General features: G+C 34.4%; 1 protein-coding gene and 1 long non-coding RNA gene across 8 annotated transcripts in view; one reads left to right on the top strand and one right to left on the bottom strand.

The window, feature by feature from the left end:
* The window catches only part of LOC101214104 (probable LRR receptor-like serine/threonine-protein kinase At1g56140), a 64,020-nt gene that overhangs the window by 34,738 nt on the left and 5,165 nt on the right, over positions 1-24,117 (top strand). For 6 of the 7 annotated variants that reach the window (XM_011656158.2, XM_011656155.2, XM_011656160.2 and 3 more), the window contains 15 exons: positions 4,602-4,673; positions 4,831-4,902; positions 5,414-5,485; positions 5,740-5,811; positions 5,891-5,956; positions 6,155-6,220; positions 6,350-6,394; positions 6,527-6,600; positions 6,955-7,358; positions 11,066-11,261; positions 11,338-11,523; positions 14,350-14,471; positions 19,107-19,317; positions 19,399-19,630; positions 19,739-19,889. In XM_011656158.2, the coding sequence (XP_011654460.1) occupies positions 4,602-4,673; positions 4,831-4,902; positions 5,414-5,485; positions 5,740-5,811; positions 5,891-5,956; positions 6,155-6,220; positions 6,350-6,394; positions 6,527-6,600; positions 6,955-7,358; positions 11,066-11,261; positions 11,338-11,523; positions 14,350-14,471; positions 19,107-19,317; positions 19,399-19,630; positions 19,739-19,889 (2,041 nt within the window). The remainder of the gene's footprint in view (positions 1-4,601; positions 4,674-4,830; positions 4,903-5,413; positions 5,486-5,739; positions 5,812-5,890; positions 5,957-6,154; positions 6,221-6,349; positions 6,395-6,526; positions 6,601-6,954; positions 7,359-11,065; positions 11,262-11,337; positions 11,524-14,349; positions 14,472-19,106; positions 19,318-19,398; positions 19,631-19,738; positions 19,890-24,117) is intronic. The other variant, XM_011656156.2, reaches the window with a different exon arrangement.
* LOC116403754 lies at positions 12,079-13,405 on the bottom strand. Its single transcript, XR_004216587.1, has 2 exons — positions 12,859-13,405; positions 12,079-12,629 (listed from the first exon to the last, which is right to left on the bottom strand). It is a non-coding gene; the product is annotated as an uncharacterized LOC116403754 (long non-coding RNA).

Here is a 24,117-nt window from a genome sequence, read left to right as displayed (position 1 = left end):
AACAACTCTAGCATTGTCTTCTGGGAACTGTCAAGCTCGTTGACATGCTCTTCCACGTGTACGACAAAGCATGTGGAGCTCTACTTCAAACGTTTAAAACCACCCACTTGAGTAGCTTTATGTTCTATCGAATCAACCCTCAACGTTAATTCGTTTGTAGGTAGTTTGTCTATTTGGACATTTAGTGCGTCTAATCCTTCCACCTTCTCATCCAACCCATCTAGCCGGGTTTGGAGAAATCTTACTTTATCTGGCAATTCTCTTAGATATAAGAATTGCTTTTTGATCTCGGTCAGTAGCTCAAACTTCGACTTCGATAGTTGTTTCGTTGTCGACATGATTGCCTCTCACTTAGCCAAGGAGCTAACAAAGCATTGATACCACTTGTCACAATCGCAACCTTTCGAATACGGGGCGGACAATTGTACGACACTTGCTCTAACTCGGCCGGCAAGTCAGCCATACGAAATTCGAAAGTTGCAGGCAATCTCACTATATGATGTAGCCTCCCTTCATGTTTTAAAGAAAATGGTTTTATAAAACGTGAGAGAGCAAGAAAAGCACTGAAAACATCATTGAAGACTGACAATTGCAAGAAAGCTCAGTTTGCAAAAAATATAAGTCGGGCAATTAACTATTGGGTTTCCCCTGTAGTACATTTTAAAAATTTTTAAATGTGACAGACTTGCATATCAAAAGTGCAAGCGGTCACTTACATTGAAAGCGATGTAGAAATAAAAGCAACAAGCTAAACTAAGCACAAAACATAAAAATAAGATGGTTTGAGGATGTTTTAGCATGCGACCATAGGCAAACAATGCCTTGGACAAGCATGCTCATGACATTTAGCATACTCATATAAAATCTACACGTGAATGGTTTGTATAAAAGATTGAAGGTTGGAAAGGATACTGTTCACGTTCCCCTTCTTCAATATGCAAATGACATCTTAATCTTTTGCATGTTTGATGAAGTTATGCTTGGAAACTTCCTTTGATGTACCTAGTTCTTCCTTTGGGAGGATATCCAAAAATTGCTCACTTTTGGCAGCCTATCTTTGATAAAGTACAAAAGAAGCTAGATAAATGGAAGTGGTTTAATCTCTCAAGAAGAGGACTTACTCTTTGCTCATCTCGACTCTCCAACCTCCCCACCTACTTCATGTCCACTTTCCTCGTGCCAAAAAAAGTACCTAATTCCATTGAAAGAACCATTTGTAACTTCTTTTGGAAAGGAAACAGGGGCAGCAAATTGAGTCACCTAGTGAAAGGGGATTTATTCTCCAAATCCCAAGGAGATGGGAGCCTTGGGTTGGACAAGTTGACATTTAGAAATATGATTCTCCTTGCCAAATGGGGGTGGAGATTTCCAGTAGAACATAATTCTCTTTGAAGTAAGGTGGTTCGTAGTATCCACAGGAGTAGCATCCTCCAATGCCACACAAGTGGCAAAGAAAACTCAAGTTTAAAAAGTCCTTGGGTAAATATTTCTAGGCAGTGGCGTAAAGTAGAAGCTTTGGCAGTTTTTAAAATTGAAAAGGGTGACAGAATTCTGTTTTGGTTGGATCCATGGATGGATAAAATTGCTTTGAAGATCAGATTTCCGAGTCTATACAGAATAGCCCTTTTTCTTAAAGGCTCGATTTCTGAATACTGGGACTTCTCCACCTTCTCCTGGTCTCTTAATTTTAGAATAATGTTGAAAGAGGAGGAGATCTCTGATGTTCAACGTCCCCTAGGCTCCTTGGACTAGATAACACTATCCAATTTAGAGTATAAAAGAAGCTGATCACTGGAATCTCATGGAGTTTCTTATAGTAAAGTCACTATCCAGGCCATTTGCTCCTGCTTCTCCAATGGATCTACAGCTGGAAAAATGCCTTGGAAATCTAAAAGTCTAAGGAGGGTGAATATAACCCTATGGATTATGTTGTCCGGGAATTTAAATTGTGCTTCGGTTATGGAAAAGAAAATATCCACTCAGATTTCATGAGGATGTACAACACATATTGTTCGAATGTGTTTATGCTGCCAAGTGTTGGAGTAAACTCTTTCACACCTTTAATCTCAGCTGGGCTCTTGAAAAAGATTGCAAGAATAATGTTAGACAGTTATTGGCCTGGTTATGGGAAAAAATGCTTCCTTGCTTTGGTGCAATGCTGTCCAGGCAATTTTGGTGGAATAGTGGTTTGAGAGAAATCAATGGGTCTTTCACAATAAAGTCTCCTCTTGGTTTGATATATACGATTTTGCACTGCTGAATGGCTCTTCGTAGTACTCTCTAAGTAAACAGTTTAAACACTTTTCAATGCAAGATATCTTACTAAATTTCCTCTCCTTTCACCAGCGAGGTTGACCTCAAATTAGACTCAGATATTGAAGGGATGGACCTTAGTGTTTCGTTTAATGATGAGGGCTTCCCCCCGAATAAAATTCCCCTTGATCTGCCTAAAGATTTGTTGATGTAAATCAAAGTAGAACTAATTTCTCAAATGAATTCTCTGCCTATTCTCAGCTGGAGAATGACTATTTATTGATGAATTGTATGTTGTGGTAGTTACAATCAGTTTTGGTAGTTTGGGGTATAACTAATCAGTTTTAAACAGCTGATTCAACAGAATATAACAGACTAACTATCTAACTGTCTTGGCAACAATCTTATTACATCATTTGTTGTCAATAGTCAATGATTGTGGAATTATTTTGTCTTAATTTAGAAGTGCAGCCTTCCTATTTCTTCTCCCAGCTATCTTGAAGATTCTCCTGGAACACTAGGGGTTTGAACGATTTCTCCAAACATGCAGCCCCTCGAAAAGTTCATAAAAATTTGCAGCCTGGATGTAGTTAAGGATATGAAACCAAGAAATGATTATGCGATCAAGAGGAAGAGTGCTCAAGAACAGAGGGATTGGAAACAAAAAGCTAGCTAATTTTCATCACCCTAAAGCTTTATGGTATCCACATGATAATGAGATGACTGAGAACTACAGAAGTTCCCTGGTCAAGGACCAATGCCAATATTCTGAAGAGTTTAGGAGGCAAAGGCAGTAAGCATATTGTTGATCCTGAGGAGATTGTTTTATCTATCATGGCCAAAGCTTCCAAGAAGCTAGGTTATCAAAATTTTCTTTTTCGATATGAAGCTCTCTGAAATGATTAATTTATTTTATTCTGGAAAGGAGCTTGAAAGAGAAAAGTCTTTGGCTACCAAATTGTTGAACCAAGTTCCTTACTTCATCTTGAAAATATATATAATGCCAAGGGCACAAAATGTGCATTGTGAAAATAAATATGTTAGATCTCCTGGAGCATTCAAATAGAAATCAAATCTTTTTGTGAAAGACGGACATGTTTTTTTGATAGAGTATTGTGAAGAAAGGGCTTTGCTTTTAGGCAACATTGAAATGGGGGCAAGGCTGTGGACTTATTATCAAAAGTCGTCCCCCTATGATCAAAATGGTGCACAGTAGTGATGGGGGGGGGGGGGGGGGGGGGGGGGTGGGGGGCGGGGGGGGGGGGGGGGTGTTAGTTTAGGACATGTCAAATACAGGCATCTCTTGAAACAAACATGTATAGGGCGCCTGTATTTTCCCATAAGGTGCCAATGACTGATTATATTTTGGTTCGTTTCTGCAAAGGGGAAGCTTTCCCTGAGAGGCATTGACAAAATTTTGTAGTTGGCCAGGAGTGAACGTGTTCAGCAAGGCTGTTTCGTTGTTCTCTTGGTGTTCCCTCTTCACTCATCTTGGAGCTTTTTGTGGGCATTTTGTCACCTTACTTTGGGTTCCTTTTGTCATCCGATTTAATTAATTACTTTGTACCTAGTTTCCATTCTAGATTTATTCGTACTATCGAGGATTTTGTTTAGCTCGTTATTGTTGAGTTTGATTTAGCTATTGTCTGTATCTGTTTTAACCCTTTTGCTCTCAGTATAACTCTGTTGTACTTTGAATGTTAGTTTCTCTTATTATTATTAATAATAAAGAGGCTTGTATCTGTTTAAAAAAAAAACTAAATTTGCAGGCTTCATCTTTCCGCTCTGATTAATGGTTTAGTTTAGGCTATGACCTCATATGCTTCTTCCATTTGCAACTTCTTCTTTGTTTGACTCTATATTTATTCCTAGTCTTGTTAGAGTTTGTTTCGACGTTCTTATTGAGATGTATCGGCTGTAGTTAGCCCTCACTTGGACTTTAATTGTTGTTTGGTTCTTTATTATGTTTGGATATACTGATGGTGCTAAGGGGGTGTCAACCTAGTTGAGATGCCTAAATGCATCTCCTCTTGTTTGGTTTTGTTTTGTTTGGTCATTGTATAATCCTCTTGTAGTATGAGCTTTCATCTCATTGTTTATTAATAAATGTGGCTGTCTCTTTTCCAAAAAAACAATAATAAAATAGAATACTTGTTCTCTTGTATTCACAACTTTAAACAACAATAAAATTCTCTCATTTCGTATACAAGAGTTTAATTCTCAAGATTTGGATTTTTGTTTACAAAAGGGTTTATATCATTCTCTTAGGTCCCTTTACCACTTTTCCTTTAAAATAAGCTCATCATATATCAAATCTAAATGATCAACTTGCTCTTGCTGTCTTGCAGGATGTTTCAAGGAAACTCTTTCACGGGACCAATACCGTCAACATTTTCAAATTTGACAGCTATGAATGATTTGTATGTTTACTAATTTCTAATTTTTGATTTACTTTTTGCTTTATCCGTAGTTAAGTATTTTATTTATATGAAAGATAGCTTCTTACATAAATAGAATATGACAAGACAAGAAAAAGGTTATCCACGGCTAATTGTGTCATTTATATAATTGATGAAGGAGAATAGGTGATCTATCAAATGGGGGGTCTTCCCTAGAATTCATCAAGAATATGACGTCTCTGCGGACCCTGTAAGTTAACAGCAGCCTTTGTTTGATTGCTCTTTTTTAAAATGTTAGATATAATGTTAAACTTACCTTCATTCATCAACTTAAGCTTTTGGGTCAATTAGCGATTTAACTTAGTGTCATAGTAGAAGGTCCTATCCATGTTCAAACTCTTGCCATGATATTTCCTCTCCAATTAATATTGATTTCCACTTAGTAAATCTTTTTTTCTTATGTTGAATTTTCCTTACCTTCAACCTAACTTAAGCTTTTGGGTTTGTAAAACACTTAGGTTTGAGAGAGAATCAAAATCACTTAATTGCATTCACTAAAGAAATATATATACAAGGTACAAGAGTGATGAAAGAAGGAAAGTGTAGAAAATACAAAAAAAGGAAAATATAACAAAGATATTTACAACAGTAAAACTATAACATTGTCAATCAGCGATTTAACACTTGATTTCCTTATGTTGAATTTTCCTTCAAAGATTTTGAACGTGACAATGTTATTTTTTGTTATTCTTATTTTGCAGAGTTTTGAGGAATAATGGTATATCAGATTTAATTCCTTCCTACATTGGAGAGTTTGAAGAATTGACGTGGCTGTAAGATTTAATTGTCTATGGGTCGATCTTTAAGTGTATATTTTTCTGGTAGTGAGCTTGGTTGGATATGTTATGGACCTCATGGCTGCAAACCAACTGAGCTTATTAGACATTTTGAATAGTTATTTATTTATTTATTGTGTTTTTGTTTTTCATAACTTTTTCCCTTCTAATTTAACATTTAGTTTTTAGCTTTTATGCTTTTTATATTATTCTTGGGTAGGATCTTGATGTCAGTCTTATTTTTCTTGCAGAGACTTGAGTTTTAACAAGTTAAAGGGAGAAATTCCAGAGTGGCTTTTCAACTTGACTAAGCTGTCATACTTGTAATGTCCATTTTTTAATGTCAAACTTCGTTCATGTTTTCTATTCAATTGATTCGTGTGTTCTTGTTCTTGTTTCCAGGTTTCTTGGAAACAACAAGTTAACGGGTAGACTACCTCAAACTAAGTCTGACACTCTTCTTGTTATGTAAGTTCATCTCATAACTGTTGATTGCTGTAACTACAGAATCGGCTTGTCCATTGGAAACACGTTTCAATTTTAAAATCCTAATGTCTAACAATGTGCTCAAATTGAAGTTGAAGGATTGTCTTGATTAGCCCATACATTTATTATGGGCATCGACGTTTGCCTTGTGTATTGACCCCTTTCACATGATTCTTGCAGAGACTTATCATACAATGGTTTATCAGGGACCATTCCTGAATGGGTCGATGGTTCAACCTTACAGTTGTAAATTATATACTAGTCTCTCTTGTTTATTTTTATTTACAATCATGCAAATATACATTCCTTAAATCCTTATCCTATTTTTGTGTAACTGGAATAATGGTTGATTTCTTTGTCGGGAATGATTTGCAGAAATTTAGTTGCCAACAACTTCCTCTCAGAACATGTGAAAGAGAGGTAATTCAGTGAGTTGATGTATTATCTGTAATTTTCATGTGTACAAATTGCGCTTAAACAAGGTAGATAAACATTTGAATGTCGTGTTGTATTGCTTGTATAAACACATTTTTCTTTTACCTTTTGTTTCAGTAATTTACCTTTGGGTTTGCACTGTCTTCAACGAGAATTTTCTTGTAATGGAACTTCTGGAGGTTCTAGTTTGAGTAAGTGAAAAGTTTGTCTTTTTTGTTACAAGGGAGGGGATAAACTTATTCAGGGTTATTTTTCCTTTTATATAATTATGGCAATACACTAATTCAACTTCATGCACAAATAAATCTCTCGAAATATAAAGAGCTATGAGGTGTATTTCTCCATATTTTTTTGAGTTAATGTAGTCTACATCCTTTTTTGAGAAGGTAACAGAACTTTTCATTAAAAAAAAGAGAGAATGTAGTGAAACTTTTCATTGATATAATGAAAAGAGTCTAATACTCAAAATTACTAGAACCCTCCAGAAAAATCAGATAAAAACATACAATGGATATTTCTCCCAACTTTTCTTATACATCTTGCAGAACCTAGTTTTGGGATCAACTGTGGAGGTTCAAAATTTGATGAGTATGATAAACAAAGTGCGATTACTGGTGGAGCTTCATATTATGTTAGTGACTCAGAAACTTGGGCTGTTAGTGATGTTGGAAACTTCCCTAATACCGAAAACTCTACTAGTTATAACAGAGGCAATAGAAACTCTACTAGTTATAACAGAGACAGTGACACAACAGAATATACATTTGCAAATAGAAACGTCTCAGAACTTTTTTGGACACAAGAATTATCTACTTCATCATTGAGATTTTACGGACTGGGACTTAAAAACGGGATCTACACTGTGAACCTTCTGTTTGTAGAACAAGCTTTCACAAATTTGTCGAAATGGAGCAGCCTTGGGAGGCGGGTCTTTGATATATATATTCAGGTTATCTTTCTTCATTCTTACCATATAGTTTATTTTACCATAAATGTAATATGAGGAGTCTCCTACTGTTTGGCAATGGAAAGAAGAAACTTGTTATCTTAAGTTTGGCTTACAACAAAAGACTTAATCTACAGTAGACACTGGTTCTAGAGAGTACTTTAAATGCGTATGATTGTATTTTCAAGTTTGGTGCAATTGCTTAACGTTTTTCTTTTAGAGTCATTCTAAACCACCGTAGATTTTAAGAGAAGCATACATTTTTATTTGTAAGATTAGAATAGAAGTAAGCTGTCATTTGTCGTCTATTACTTTTAGTACAAAATGCACCTTCTTAAATAGGAAAAAAATTGGACAATCTAACTCAAAATAATAACGAATCTAGCATCGTCTAAACATATTTGTAAACTTCTGTCTTTACCTATTTTGTGTAGAACTTCTTGGAGGAGGATTAGATTGAATGGAAACTATGATACTTTATTAGTGAAGAGGTCAAAGCCTTTACAGGCAAATTACAACAAGGCTCTCAGCCAGCCAACTAACCAACAAATAACAAACTTAAAAAACAAACTCGATCATGAGTTTATACAAACAAGGTATAATCATCTAGAGCATAGTAAGGAAAAATATCAGTCACGTTGAATGTAGAGCTGATGTTCATCGAGGAAGGGAGGTCCACACAATAGACATTTTCCCCAAACTTTTCCAATGTAGGGAAAGGTCCACAGTCTTCTTGACATGGATAATAGACCATGACAAAATCCTCAAAATTCTGATTTTTTGAAGGTAAAAGATTCCCTAGGCAAAGGTTCTTCATCTTCAATTAGGCTAGGCATTCAGAATGCAAAAATGAGTACCTTGAGTGCAGAATTGATTTTAGATCAAAACCCTGATTCTTTGTAGGTATATTGAACACAAACGCAAATTTCTTCTTTCAACCGGACCAGTCTCTCAGAGCACTTGCCATCCACACTTTAAATATTCTGTTTTTCCTTACCTTCCTCAAAAGTTAAATTTTTGAAAGGCTACCATTGGCAAACTTCGGGACCTCCTTCAAGAAAGAAATGCGATACAGATTTTGACTCTCCTTTTAGCGTGAGTAGTGAGGAAGTTGATCATTTGGTGAAGTCAAATGGGCTGGAGGATCATTCTTTGAAGGACCTTTTAGAAAATGATCTCAATGATTTGTTTCAGTATGTATGAAGAGAAATTGGATGTTGAAAAACAGACCACTAGAAGTCGCTCTCAGTCTCAGCGTTAACGATATTCCAACCCATTTTTTTTAAACGGAAACGAGCCTCTTTATTGATATTAATAAAAAAGACTAAAGCTCAAAGTACAAGAGAAATATACCAAGAGCAAAGAAAAACTAAAGAAGTAGATGCAACATAAATCTAGATAAGAGAGAACATAATAAAATTACAACGAGCTGGATAAGATCCTCTGGAACCCGAGCAAAACAAGAAGAATTAGATACAAAGAAAAATGAAAATCTTTCAACAAGGAGCCCCAAAATAGCTGAAAACTTGAAATTGCTTAGAAAATGAATGGAAAGGAAAACACCAAGAAAAGGCAACCAGTTACAAGCTTCAAGCTTGATTTAAAAATACAAGCCTATGCCATGGAAGACTTACTGAAATCTTTCATCACACCAATAAAAACTGCACGTTTACTACTGAAAAAGCCCACTAAAGCTCCAAATCGTTGAACTGAATTCTGAGAGGAAGAAAGAAAGAAATACATAGGGAAGGGCCAAACGTAAAATCTCTCACTTTACAAAAGCCATTATCTTGCTTCAACAATCCTGCCAATGCGCCCTGACAATCACTGGAGAGCCATTCAATTTTTCTTTTGTTTTTTTTGAAATGGAGACAAGCCTCCTAAATTATTATTAATAACAGAGGCTTAAGCTCAAAGTACAAGAGTATTATACTAAGAGCAACAGAAAAGATAAAATTCTGTCTACAGCTACAACAAAAGCTAAAATACAAATTCCAAACATAAGAGATCAAGCTAAATAAAACCATAACCGAAGAAATCTAAATACAAAACATAATGCAAAATTCTTTCATCAAGAACTAATTTGAAACTCAAAACTTGCAAGAAGATGCAACTTGGCTGACTTAAAACTACCTAGCCAAATTATTCCAGAATCTAGAGGAAGCTCGAAAATGTCTTCCACTACTTCAACATCAGCGTGAAGGATTTACTTGCCACCCATATGAAGGGAAATCCAAAAAAAAGTGAAGTTGGTCTAACAATGAGGAGGAATACATTAAACTCCTGAAGAATCAAATTAGATTACAATAATTCCACGATTAGCAACTATTGATTTTAAATGATCCGATATTTTGCAAGACCGGGGACAAGAACGAGTAGCAAAAGGCAAATTTGCAGATCTAATTTTACAATTAGATCTATTTCTAGAGGCTCAAATTGTTTCTGACTTTCAAGCTAGGTTGACCTATCCAAATTCTCTAATTCCTCACTACTAACGTTGATACTACAAGAAGTTTGGGATCTCCCAACGCATAAAGTCATCGGGAGATATACGAAAATGCGTCAGGAAAAGATCTCTCGACGCATAAATGTGCGTCGGGATGGAGGTCGGGCAAAATGCATCGGGAGAGGATCTCCCGACATTGAGAAATTCAGCGTCGGGAGATTCTGACAACTCTCGATGCAGTTTTCAGCATTGGGAGTTGTGTAGGATCTTCGATGCTGAATATTAATGCGTCGGGACATCCTATTTTTTTTTTAAAAAAATACCTTCCAAAACAGAACAAGCAGCAGCTACCAAAATACCTTCCAAATTGGTAAGCAAACTTCCATTGATTAAATGAAATGTACAAGAAACCAAAAGTATGAAGAATTGCCCGAACCATTCTTGAAGCACAACAATTATGCTACTAAATAGAAGCACAATTATAGTGCTACTTAATGCAATAGAATAGGATAAACCAACATTAAAGGTTCCTAAAAAGTGTCTACGTGACAATTTAACTCTCAAAACAGTCAACAAAAGTATCTAAAAACACCTTGACTCCCAAGAGTTGAAATACTTACAAGAATGACAATTAATTTGCTGAGATGGGCACAAGTTTCATAATTGGAGCTCTCAAATTGTTTAGCCTGAATAAAAATCAAACACGTTTAATTCTAGAATCAATTACACAACCCAATGCCAACCCTCATTCTACAAATGGAATCCAGTGTATTCAAACACGTTTCAATCATAAGAAGCCTAATTATCCCCTTACCATAACAAATTTAAAACACCCTAGGACAAAATCCAAACACGCCATATTGAAAGGAATGCTTTCATCTCTTCGGTCCAACATATGTATTATTGGCATCACACTTTTTGTTATTTTTGGTATGTTGTATATTTTAGTGCTAGACTATTTTCTCTATATCTAAGATGTTTCCATTTCAAAAAGGGAAAACAAAAAAAAACAAAAACCATAAGCTTTTGGGTCAATTGGTGGCTTAACAATAATATATGTTTTTATGTGTAGTTGTCCTTGTGATTGTACATTCCTTAGTTTAAGGTTCTCTTGTAGACCTATATACATGTGGCTTTCTAATCTAAATTACGAGTGAGAAATTTCTTACAAATTGAATTCTCACTTGAAATTATAATGTTTTCCATCTGTTTTTGCTTTGATCTATTATTCTGTCTTGTTTGAGCTTAAGATCTTTGTTTCTAGGGGGAACTTTTCCAGGAGGATTTTAGTATTCAAAATGAGGCAGGTGGGTCTTTTCGTCCTATTTCAAAGCCATTTAAGGTACCAGTTTCAAAAAACTACATGGAAATTCACCTTTTCTGGGCTGGGAAAGGTACTTGCTGCATACCTAAAGACGGTACTTTTGGTCCTTCTGTTTCAGCAATCTTTGCAAGTCTAGGTAATGGCCACTCCTGTCTATTATTTTTCCCTGCTTGTTATGGTGTACTTTTCAATTAACTAGATACATTTTTCAGCAGATTCTGATCAGCCTGTAAGTAATGCGAAGAAGGGAACTAGTCAAATAAAGGGGACCGGTAGTAAGAAGAATGCAGCCATTCTAATAGTGGGGATTGTTGTTGGTGTAGGATCTGTTTGCTTTCTAGTTTTCACAATTTCCATTCTTTTCTATAGAAGGAAAGGTCGTTCCTCTGAAGATGAAGGTAACCAAAACTAGTTACATCAGAGTAGTTCTTTTCCTTTTAATTCTCAAGTATTCCATTAATAAAAACTTCTCTCATGGTGCTCGTTATCCAAGCATTTTGCAGATTATTTGAGTGGGAACGCTCTTACTTTTCCTGGAAGTATTCCATATAATGAAGTGTTTTATCACATTAATGGGAGTGGGTTTAGTATAGTATAGTGTTTTTGGGTAGAGAAAAGGAATGTTTGCTTGAAAATGACTGAAGGTGTTTGTGTCTTTTGGTTGGAGAGGTTCAGCTCTCTAGAAATAGCTGGTTGCCGATGGCCTTTTTTCTTATTCTATCTTGCTGATTCCTGGGTTGTTTTTCAAACTCTTGACGAAGGGAAATCAATTGAACATTGTTCTTGTCACACCCCTGCCCCGCAGACCTGCTTGCTTGTCTCGTGAGACGGGGTGTGACTTGAGCATCCTTGACGCAGTTAAACACAAAAGACACTCATCTTAACTTCCTTACTTTAGCTTAAACACCAAAACACTTAACTTCGAAATCCTTTAGGCGATAAAGAACTTAACGTGGAAAGATAAAACGAACTTTAAACTTTTGTTCCTTAACAAGGCGTTTAATACATGTACATAATGATACAACAATCAAAAGATAAAAATCAACACTTAAACTTGAACGCCTGGCAGCTTCTTGCCTAAGAAGCCCAAACTTCCTCTCTTCTTGACCTCAACGCCTAAGTCCTGAAAGGTAAAATTTTAAAACGTAAGTCTAAAAGACTTAATGAAGTTTTATGAAAACCTTTTCGCAATGCCTTTTTACAAACATCATTTCGCATAAACAACCTCAGAACATTTCACATAAACCTTTCTTTATGTTTAAACACATTTATAACATAAAAATTTCACATAAACACACATTATAATTATTCATTTCACCAAGGATCTCAAATCGTTCTCTACGCTTGGTCTCATTACCTTGCGTTTGACTACTGTAATAATAGCATCCGAGAACATACTGATTCGTTCTTGTTGCTCAGGCTACTAAGCTTTATATGCTCCTTTCTATACAGAAGTCAACTTCTTATCACCATGTAGTCTGTACACCCTTTGGTGGCATTGACTCTTTATGTGCACATAAAAGTTAGCATCATCTCAAGAAATCAAATAATGGTTTGAAAACCATTTCATAGCATGGAAACCGTAATCATCAAATCAAGTTTTAACATTATAAATCATGCTTGAACACATAATCTCTTCATAGAAATTTCTTTTTGAAACACTTTCTCATTTGAAATCATCTTTCAAAATAGTAAAGCAGAATCACAAAACTTTTAAGAAGAAAACCACTCACCGATCGTAGATCAAACCATTGGCTGAAATGCTTGTCCAATTCCTTCTTGTTCAAAACCTCTTTGATCCAACATGCCTCGCCCACCAACCTCCATTGTCCAGAAACTCGTTTTCGGTCAGAACCTTTCTTCCACTTTAGAGCTTAATAACATAAAGTCCATAATTCAAATGAAAATGTTTCCTTCTACAAAGTAGTTGCAAAATGTCTAAGTATTCTCACCTCAAAATTTCAGCTTCAGGTTCCAACAAATGAACTCTACAGCCCTCTTGAAGTACACATTGTTCAGAATCACACGAATTCTGACCTTCCTCACTTCCTTCAACTCAAACCCAGCCCTCTCTTACTCAAATTAAACCAGAAGCTTCAACTTAGAAAATAGACTCAAAATGGAAACTTTTGGAAGTAATTTCACTCAAAACGCACAAGTGTACTGTGAGAAAAATGAATATGTAGTAACCTAATAATAGAGTTCCTTGCATGAGTACAAGTTGACACCTCATCCTTGCTTACATCCACCTTAAACCTTATTAATACACTTCTTGCTTACTTTTACACCTCAAAATGCATGCTGACAAGGCTTTGATACTTCGCTTAATTCTTAAACCGATTGCTTAATCATGCCACATAGTTGTCCAAAATGCATAGGTAGCTTCTAGCTTCCAAGACCATCTCGCCTAGACTACATAACCTGACTTAGAAAAGTTATAACTTAAAATCCGTAACTCGTTTGACCAAACTTCCTTCTACAAAGTTACTCTAAAATGAGTTAACTTTCTTCCAAATTTAAGAGCAAAACGTCAAACTATGCATTCTGTAGCCTTATGGGAGTGCATTTTGCTCAGATTCACTCGCAAACTAACCTTTTCGCCTTCTCTTATCCAAAACACCAACTTTCTCATATCCAAAACGTCCAGCCGCCTTCCTCAATAAACTAGACTCAAATTATGAACTTTCAAGACCAATTTGATTGTAAATGCCCAAGTGAGTTGTGAGAAACTCCTTTCTGAAGTTAGCTAAAACGTCCAACCTCTATGATCCTTCTTTCTCATCAACCTTAAACACTTAAAAACCCTTTTTAACCTCTTTAACTATTTCGCCAAGCCAACTCGAATACTTAGTCAAAACTTCCAATTCTTAACTTAAATTTTCGATGCGGGTCTTACAGTTCTTGTGTTCTTTTGTTGTACTATTTTGTTCATTGAATTTTTGCAGTTCAATCGTGAAGGGGAAACCTTATAGTAATGCAATCAAACAATTTTTCTATTGAAGGCACTTCAAGAAAAAAATATAACAGTACGCATAAACTTGAACATTTTGTTTTGTTTTGTTTTTTTTTTAAAGGTGTGTTTTTCTAAAAAATGCTTAAACTAAAAGGTGTGCCCACAACCACCTTTAGTCCTTCGGTGCCTCGTTTTCTCCCATCAGAATGATTTGAGAGGAAAGGTAATGAAACATATCCACAATCTACTCATATATTATTTACCATTGCAGAACTCTTCGGAATTGATGATCAGAGACCTCACACTTATAGTTATTCTGAACTAAGGACTGCTACAGAGGATTTTAGTTCATCCAACAAGCTTGGAGAAGGGGGCTTTGGACCCGTTTACAAGGTATATTTAATTCCTTTAAATGACCCATGAGCCTTGTTTTGGTTGTCTCAAATCACGTTGCTCATATCTAATACAATTAGTAAGTGAAACTGTAGTGTTAGTAGTGCTTATCCAACTGTCCTTGAGTTTGAGGTGATAAGCTTCCTTGCCTCCCTTCTCGAGTGTGGTAGACTCGATCTAAATGCAAAATCTCAGCACCAAGTTAGGATTGCCTAATTATCTAGAATAATTAGAATAGGTAGTAATTTTAATTAATTATAATAGGTAGTAATTTTAAGAACAATTAATAAGCATTAAAATATAATTAATAGACAATAATTTTAAGAATAATAATTAAGTATACAATAACATTTTAAAAAATAAAATGACATAAGAAAGATTTTGCTATATTTATAATTTTTTTAAAATGTTGCTATATGTTTAATTATTTTAAATCTAATTGCTATATTTTTTTATTAATATTTGAAAAAATGGTCTTTTAACGAGAGTCTTTTGCTGGAGTGGCCCATTAGGCCCAATGTTGAAAACCTATACATTAGGTTTTCTTTAGGAAATTTTTAAAAATAGCAAAATAAATTAAAACATTCACAAGTTATAACAAAATTTTGGATTTTATCAATGATAGTCTTTAAAAAAAATTTCCTTCTATATCAGCGATAGAAATTATAGATTTCTATCTCTGTCTATGAATGACACTGATAATCAATAGGACTGCTAGAAATATATCAGTGTCTAAATTATTACTGGACGACACTTATTATAAAATTTTAAAATATAATCTCTTTTATAACTTTAAAATATAATCTCTTTTATAGAAGTTGATACATGATTTTATTAAACATGGTTAAATATGTTGTTTATTTAATAAATTTAATATTATATTTATATATATAAAAAAAGTAGATGAAGTAATTTTCTCTCTTATTCTAATATTTTATTTTAATTTCCTTAATTTCAAATACTGTTTAATTAAAACATAAATATATATTCGAATTATTTTAGTATTTTTAATCAGTCTGATAGATAAAAAGATCTTAAATCTAAAAACCTAATTGAAAAGACTATTCCCATATATTAAAATAGTGTATAAATCTTAAATAAATTCATTTATTTTAATTTAACTACAATAAAGTTAAATTCACAAAATTAGCTATTCAATTTTAGAGACTTGTTTTCATCTCTGAACATATTTTAAGTTTTAATAGTTTGTTTTCTTTTGAAAAAAAAAAGATTTATTAACTGCAATCTATGTGCATCTTTGGAACATTGATACTGATTTTGAAACTTCAAATCTCCCAAATTACACACAATTTACCCAATTTGCTAATTAAGACAATGATTCAATTATTTATGACTTGATAAATAAAACACTCATTCTTGAAGAATAAGAGAGTCGTAATAGGAACAAACAAAAAAGAAAAAAATCAAAAGAAATAAAGGAAAATTTGGAAAAAATCATGTATATGGAGTTTGGAATAAAAAAGAAAAAACCCTAATGATAAAAATCACATATTGTTAATTGAATTTTTATTAAAAAGGAAAAAGAAAAAGAAGAGGGAAAAACAAAAGGATGCTAAATAAATAAAAGCTTGGTTAACTTTCATAAATATAATAGACAAAATATTTTCGACCCGGTCACAAATTGAGAAGCATATGGAATTTATCATTTTTTTAACAAAATTTGGGTTTGTCCTTAATTATTATCATCTTTCTTCTTGTAATTTTTAAAATATTTTCATTTGCCTTATTCATATCATTTTTTCTGCAATTTTTCTTTTCCTTTCCAACGTTTTTTATAATTTTTTTCTTTTTCTTTCCATTGACTTTTTATTTTCTCGGTAATTTCTTATATTTTTTTTCAAACGGTTATTTTGTACAAGATCGTGCTATTTTTTTTTAATTGTTATTTGGTTTTTGAAGATGATATGTCAAATATAAAAGATGAAAAAAAAGTTCGAAATATTGGATTGACAAATATATACGATTGTGTACGAATATAAACACGATGTACCAAATCTACCAAAAAAAATCTTTAATTTTAAAATATTTACAAACAATTTTGAAAACGGAAAAAACTCATAGGCCTACAGTGAAAAATACAAAAATAGTCAACACACGATTAATTGGCCACGCTCACTCGAGTAATCTTCTTCTAAAACATCATGTACTACAGTCTAAACGAATGACCTACGATTGTTTAGATCACATGATTGTATAGTTCTTCTTTTTAACGATAGAAAAATGTTTCAAATTTAAACGATTGTGTTGATCATGGAACATGATCGTATCGATTATGGTACGTAAGCGTAAATGATCATTAAAAACTTCAAATCTAATAATTGTGTTGATTATGGTAAACCATTGTTTAAATCTTGATATGTAGTTCTTTTTAAATGATGAAAAAAAGCTTCAAATTTAAATAATCGTGTTGATCATGATAAACGATCGTGTTAATCTTGGTAAATGATCGTGTTGATCATTTAAAACGATATTTAAACGATCTTAATATTCTCGAATATGAAAAATATTAAACATTAAAACAATCGTGAAATAGCTTCAAAGAATCTTGTCGAAAATAATGAAAATGAAATAGGAGATTAACGAAAACAAAATCGTTTAAAAATAGACGAAAGAAAATTTGGAAGTAGAGATAAAAAAATTACAAGAAAAATGAATAAATTGCAAAAGGAAGAAAAAGAAATGACGATAAATATTCAAACATAGATAAATATTTTTTGATTTTGTTATAAATTATCCAATAAATAAGTTTTTAATAAGATTTTATCTAAAACATAGATTGTGACTTTTTTCCCTTCTATTTTAAAACGTGATTTAAATATTTTCTTTTAAAACTTGATTGAAAGGTTTAATTTTTTTTTTTCAAATGTGATAGATAATAGATTTTTGGGTTGTGGTCTTTTTTCCCTTTTTCCTTTTTAAACGTTATTTAAAGTTTTTTTTTTTTTCAAAGGTTTAATGGAGTAGTTTTCCAGATTGTGATTTTTTTCCTTTTTCTTTTTGAATGTGATTTAAAGATTTTTTTAAATTTCTTTTTAAACGTGATATTGTGTAGTTTCTTAAGGTGATTTAATTTAATTCAATAATTTAAATATAAATTTAAGATGACCTTATAACTACGGTTTAAAGGGGACAAAAGAGGAAACCTTATGTTTCTTCCCTATAGCCTTCTCTATATAGCATATAGGTATTAAATATTTAGAATAGTCCAAGGTACATAGTGATCTTTTACATAAGAGAACAAATAGACCTTAAAGAAATCATTATTTATAGAAAATATATAAATGGAAAATTCCAAGAAGGAAAATAATGATAATATATAAACTCAGTTTTCCTTTTAACACTCCCCTTCAAACTCAAGAAGGTGGTAGAATGATGAACAACTTGAGTTTGTGAATAAAACGTCTAAATCAAATCAACATATATGTTGTAGAACAAAAATCCCACAAAAAATGAAAACAATAACTTTTAGGCTGGAAACACAAATCCACAAAGAACGAAACCAAGAACTTCTAGGATAGAAACAAAGATCCTCACATAGAGATCTAGAACAAAATGTTTGAAGAGCGAAACAAGAACTTTTGGGAATGAAGAAAGATCCTCATTGATCCATCTAAAACAAAACCCACAAAGGCTACTTTGAAAATAGAAGAAAGACCCACGATTTTTTTTTCTAACCAGATTTGTCATAATTATAAATAAACCAAATTGGACAAACTTTAACCAAACAAAACTAAACTGGACCCACAGTTGAAAATTGACCAAGTAGGCCTGAGAAAATTGAACTAAACACAATAGATGGACTAAAGTGAATCAGATTTGTTTAACCAAACCGAACTTAACTGAAAAAATAGGAACTGAAGTGCAAAGAAAACATGAGGCAAGAGAGGTTTGTGTTTCTAGGTGTTTGTGTCACAGGTGGGTAGAGCTAGATTTGGGTGGCTAAATCTCCACTTCCTGACATGGATCTCAAGGTAACTATGGCAGATATGAGCAACAATCTGGTTGTGCGCAATGGAAGAGACACATGTTGCTCATATTAATCTTTTGAATTCCAACAGTTAGTTTTTTTTTATAATCGTTTTGAAACGGAGAGACAAGTCTCTTTATTAATGAAAATAAATGAGACCTAAGCTCAGGAGTATAATACTAAAAACAAGAGAACTAGAAGAACACAGTAAGAATAGAACTGGAACTAGCTTAGGCATAAACTAAAAGATGGCTACCTAAAAACAAGTTCCAACAGAAAATAAATATTTTTATTACTTTTTAAAATTTTAATATTAATTAATCAACTATATTCCAAATGAAATTCTATATAACATAAAATAAAATAAAAAAAGGATGGAGAAGGAAAAAGAGAGGCCACAAAGGGAATAGAAAACCTTTATTTATGGGAAATGATCAGCATACATTTTTCTAGGCAAATGGTTGGAAACTGTGAAACAAACGAGATTTGGATGCATGTATCAATTTCCATGCAAACGGCCATAGAAGACAACAACTATACACAGTAATATACAAATATATGCTGTAACAATAATATACGTAATTCTATCCTAATAACATTCTTATCAAATATTGTCATTACTTCGTAACATGTTATTTTACTTGTAGGGAATACTGAATGATGGAAGAGTAATTGCTGTGAAGCAACTTTCTGTAAAATCTAATCAAGGAAGGAACCAATTTGTGGCTGAGATTTCTACATTATCCGCCGTGCAGCATCGCAACCTCGTGAAGTTGCACGGGTGTTGCATTGAGGGCCAAAATCGTCTCCTTGTGTATGAGTACCTGGAGAAAGGGAGTCTGGACCGAGCATTATTTGGTAATTAAGCTAACATTTTCCTTTTAATCTAAATTTGTGGCCAAACACAAATTGTAATATTTATTGACTTGTGTGAGGTAGGAAATAGAAGCTTCACTCTTGATTGGCCAAAACGATTTGATATATGCTTGGGTGTGGCGAGGGGTCTCTCTTATCTTCATGAAGAATCAAGGCTTCGAATTGTTCATAGAGATGTTAAAGCCAGTAACATTCTACTTGATGCTGATCTGAACCCCAAAATTTCAGATTTTGGTTTAGCCAAACTTTATGATGACAAAAAGACTCATATTAGCACCGTTGTTGCTGGAACAATGTAATATTTCATTCAAAATTTAAATTCCCCACCGCATAATTAAAATCATTACATTTGATTACTTTTATCACGATTAGTGTAATATCACTAAAACGTTTACTAATGCAGTGGATATCTTGCACCTGAGTACGCCATGCGTGGCCATCTAACGGAGAAAGCTGATATCTTTAGTTTCGGTGTCGTGGCTCTTGAAATTGTCAGCGGTAGGCCGAATTCCGACAGAAGCTTGGAGGAGGACAAAGTTTTTCTTCTTGAACTGGTAATAACTCTATAATCTTTGTCCCCTTCTTTCCAGTACCAAGTTCGCATCAAAATAAAGATGCAACAACCTATGGAAACTTTTATTTGAGAAATCCTCTTCATAAAGTATGCTAATGATATGCTAAACTTTTAACAACTATGGCTTCTAGAAAGTACGTCATCATTCTTAAATGGTTAAAATCACTTTTATCATTTTTAAAATTACTCCAAAAATACTTTTAATCATTCAAAATCTATTTTAGTAACATGAAAATGGCCTTTAAATATAAACTAAAAATTGAATTCATTTTGAGTGATATATGTGTGTTTCAAAGTGATTTTAAATATGAAAAAAATGAATTATAAATCTCAAAATCACTCCCAAACATGCACTCAATATCTTTTGAATATAACAAAAACAGAAATCAAGAAGAAATATTGGGAGAGTTAGAATAAAAAAAGAAACCCATTGATCGAAAAGGAAATTAAGAACAAATTTAAAAGGGTTTATATTTAGGGTTTTAAATTTTGAATTACCTCCAACTAAGACAGAGACGAAGATGGAGGGGGAGTGACGGCAACGGACAGAGCCTAGGGTGTATCCAAACGCTTTAAGTAAAGTTTCAGAAATTCTAGCTTCTCCCGAGTGCATTGGGAGAGGCTCTAACTTCTGACGTCAAAACTCCCGGCGGTGTAAAATGTTGTCGGAAGATCTAAAATTTCTTGTAATGGTTGTCATCAAAGTGATTGTTGGAGCGCAAAATTGCTCGCTAGCTGTGTCATTGAAGTGATTGTTGGAGCTCAAAATTGGAAGTCAAAATTGATCGTCGGAGTTGTCATCAGAGTGATTCTTTAAGCCTGATTTTGGTTGTCAAAGTTGTTATCAGAGTGATTTCCGAAGCTCAGAATTGGTCATCAAAATTGGTCGCCAGAGTTATCATCGAAGTGATTGTCTAAGCCCATAATTGGTCACTAATTAAAGTTTTCATTGAAGTGATTGTCAGAGTACGGAATTGGTTATCGGAATTGATCGTCGGAGTTGTCATCAAAGTAATTGTCGAAGCTCGAAATGGGTCGTCACAGTTCGGAGTTGGTCATTAGAGTTGCACGTGGAAAAGTGATCGTCAGAGTTGGTTCTCTGAGTGTGGGCAATATAATTGTCGATCGTGGCTAACGAATGGAGCATTGAAAACATTAGAAGAAGAAGAAAGTTGGGGCGAGTTGGTAAAACATATACCTACTCAAACTCCACCAACACTTAAAATCGGTAGACTAAACGATGAGTTATACCAACTCAACTCATGTTAGTGAACCAAACATCCCTAAGTTTCTTAATTTATGGTTAGTATTGAAAGCAATAAACACAAACACGAGACTTTACGTGGAAACCCAAGAACTGGGAGAAAAACCACGATATTGTTAATTTTATTATATTTTGATGAATGAATATAATAGGTACAAAGAGGGAAAATAAATAGAATACATCAAGGAATAAAAGAGGAAAAGATTTAGGAAATAGGGTAAATCTTCTCATAATCTATCCATAAATACTCTAAGGGCCAAGCCCACTAGTTCTAACACTCCCCCTCAAGTTGGGACGTAAATATCAATGAGATCCAACTTGCTAACACAAAATTCGAAGTTTAGTCTGAGAAGTCCCTGGTGAGAACATTAGCAACCTGTTGGCTCGAAGAAATGTAAGGAATGCATATGCTCCCATTGTTGTCTTTCTTTGATGAAACGCCAATCAATCTCAACATATTTAGTTCTATCATGTTGAAGTGGGTTGTTAGCAAGACTAATAGCGGCTCTATTATGATGGAAATCCAATTGGTATGAAATATGAATATTATTGATAATAGAATAGGAACGAGTTCCTGAGTACAAAATCAACCTTAATCCCACTGCTGACCTATCTCTCAAGGTAGAGTAATTCTTTTCTCTCACAAGATACTAACGAACTTTCCCGCCCTTTCTACTCAATTATTTATACAACTTCTAATCCCTTCCCCACTAACTCTCATGTGCTATTCTACACACGTGCTACTTCTGATTTTTCTTTTCTCTCCTACTATATTTATATATGATAGGAGGTCTATCATTACACTCCTCTAAATTCACCTTGTCCTCAAGGTGAAAATTTGGAAAACGTTGTTGCATATCTTCATAAACCTCCCATGTTGCTTCATGTTGAGGTAGTCCTTTCCAACTCACCAACACATCCCACCCTCCAGCCTTATTCTTCAAGTATCCATATATTTCTTTAGGTACTGCTCTCCACTCATAATCTTCTATCAAGTAGGGAAGATCATTTCGGTTTTCTTTGTGAGATCCGATCACTTTTTTAAGCTGAGAGACATGAAAAACAGGATGTATAGTAGCATTGTCAGGAAGTTCTAGCTTATAAGCTACTAAACCAATCTTTGCTACTATTTTATACGGCCCAAAGAACTTAGGGGATAACTTTTCATTTCTTTTCTTTCGCAATGACAACTGCCGATAAGGCCTTATCTTCAGTAGCACTAAATTGCCCACCTGATAGTGAACTTCCCTTCTTTTCAAATCAGCATACTTATTCATTTTATCCCGTGCTACTCTCAAATGCTCCTTCAATATCCCGAGCATCAAATCCCTTTTCTTCAGTTGTTCATCCAACGTCGAGTTCGGTGTATCCCGGTCTCCATAATAAATCAAGGGAGGAGGTAATCGACCATTGACTGCTTGAAATGGTGTGATCCCTAGTGAACGTTGGTAAGTAGTATTATACCAATATTCTGCCCTGTGTAACCATTTCACCCATTTTGGTTTTTCTCCACAAAAACAGCGCAGATAGCTCTCTACCTCTCGGTTCACTACTTCTGTTTGCCCATCTGACTGAGGATGATATGTCATGCTATAATTCAATCTTGTGTCTGCCATTCTGAATAGCTCCCTCCAAAAGTTACTAAAAAACACCTTATCCCTATCCGAGACTAGAATTAGAAAATCCGTGCAGTCGTACTATTTCCTTGATGAACACTTCAGACACATTCTTGGCAGTGTATGGGTGTTTCAATGGCAAAAAATGCCCATATTTGCTCAAGCTATCAACCACAGCAAGTATGACTTCATACCCGTTTGCCTTTGGTAACCCTTCCACAAAATCCATCGAAATATCTTCCCAAATTCTATTACAAACTTCTAGAGGTGTCAATAAGCCAGCTGGAGATAGTGCCAATGTTTTATTCCGTTGACAAACCATACACTCTTCGCAGTATCTTTTAACATCCTGTTTCATTCCTTCCCAGAACAATTCCCCTGTCAGTCTTTTGTAAGTACGTAGGAATCCTGAATGTCCACCAAATACTGAGTCATGGTAAGTGTGCAAGAGCATAGGGATCAATTTGGACGTCTTAGATAACACTAATCGGTCCTTATACATCAGCATACCCTGTTTTATTAAGAACTTAGTACTCGGTTCTCCTTCTCTTTCTCCCAATTCATTCTTAATTTTCTGCAACTTCTCATCTTTATTTACCTCTTCCCTTATAACTCCCACATCAATTATTTTTTGGGATGTCAATTGATTCAAATGAATTGTAGGAGGCATTCTAGACAATGCATCAGCAGCCTTGTTCTCTAACCCTGGCTTATACACCACTTCGAATGCATATCCAAGGAGTTTAGAAATCCATTTCTGGTACTGGGGTTGAATCACCCGCTGCTCTAGCAAGAATTTAAGCGACCGTTGGTCAGTCTTCACCAAAAACTTCTTTCCCAACAAATACGGACGCCACCTCTTAACTGCCATGACCACTGCCATTAATTTCCTCTCATATACTGGTTTAGACTTGTCTCGATTTGCCAATGTATGACTATAGAAAGCAATTGGGTGTTGGTTTTGCACCAGCACAGCCCCCAAACCAAAGCCAGACGCATCTGTCTCTATCTCAAAAGGAATGTTGAAATCCGATAACGCCGAGGGTCATCATAACTTGCTGCAACTTAGTAAAGACTTCTTGTGCTTCCACAGTCCATTTGAACCCACCAATCTTCAAAAGTTGCGTTAATGGAGCTGCAATTATACCATAGTTTCGTACAAACTTTCGGTAATACCCGGTTAAGCCTAAGAATCCTCTGACTTCCCTCTCACATTAGTTGCGCAGGGCCACTCTTTGATGGCTCTAATCTTCTCCGGATCAACCTCTACTCCTTCTCCGAAAATGATATGCCCCAAGTACTCCACTCTAGATTTCGCAAAACTACAC

Source organism: Cucumis sativus, chromosome 5, assembly GCF_000004075.3.
Source record: "Cucumis sativus cultivar 9930 chromosome 5, Cucumber_9930_V3, whole genome shotgun sequence".
NCBI lineage: Eukaryota > Viridiplantae > Streptophyta > Magnoliopsida > Cucurbitales > Cucurbitaceae > Cucumis > Cucumis sativus.
The sequence above is the reverse complement of the archived record's forward strand: the minus strand, read 5'-3'. Positions and strand labels throughout refer to the sequence as shown.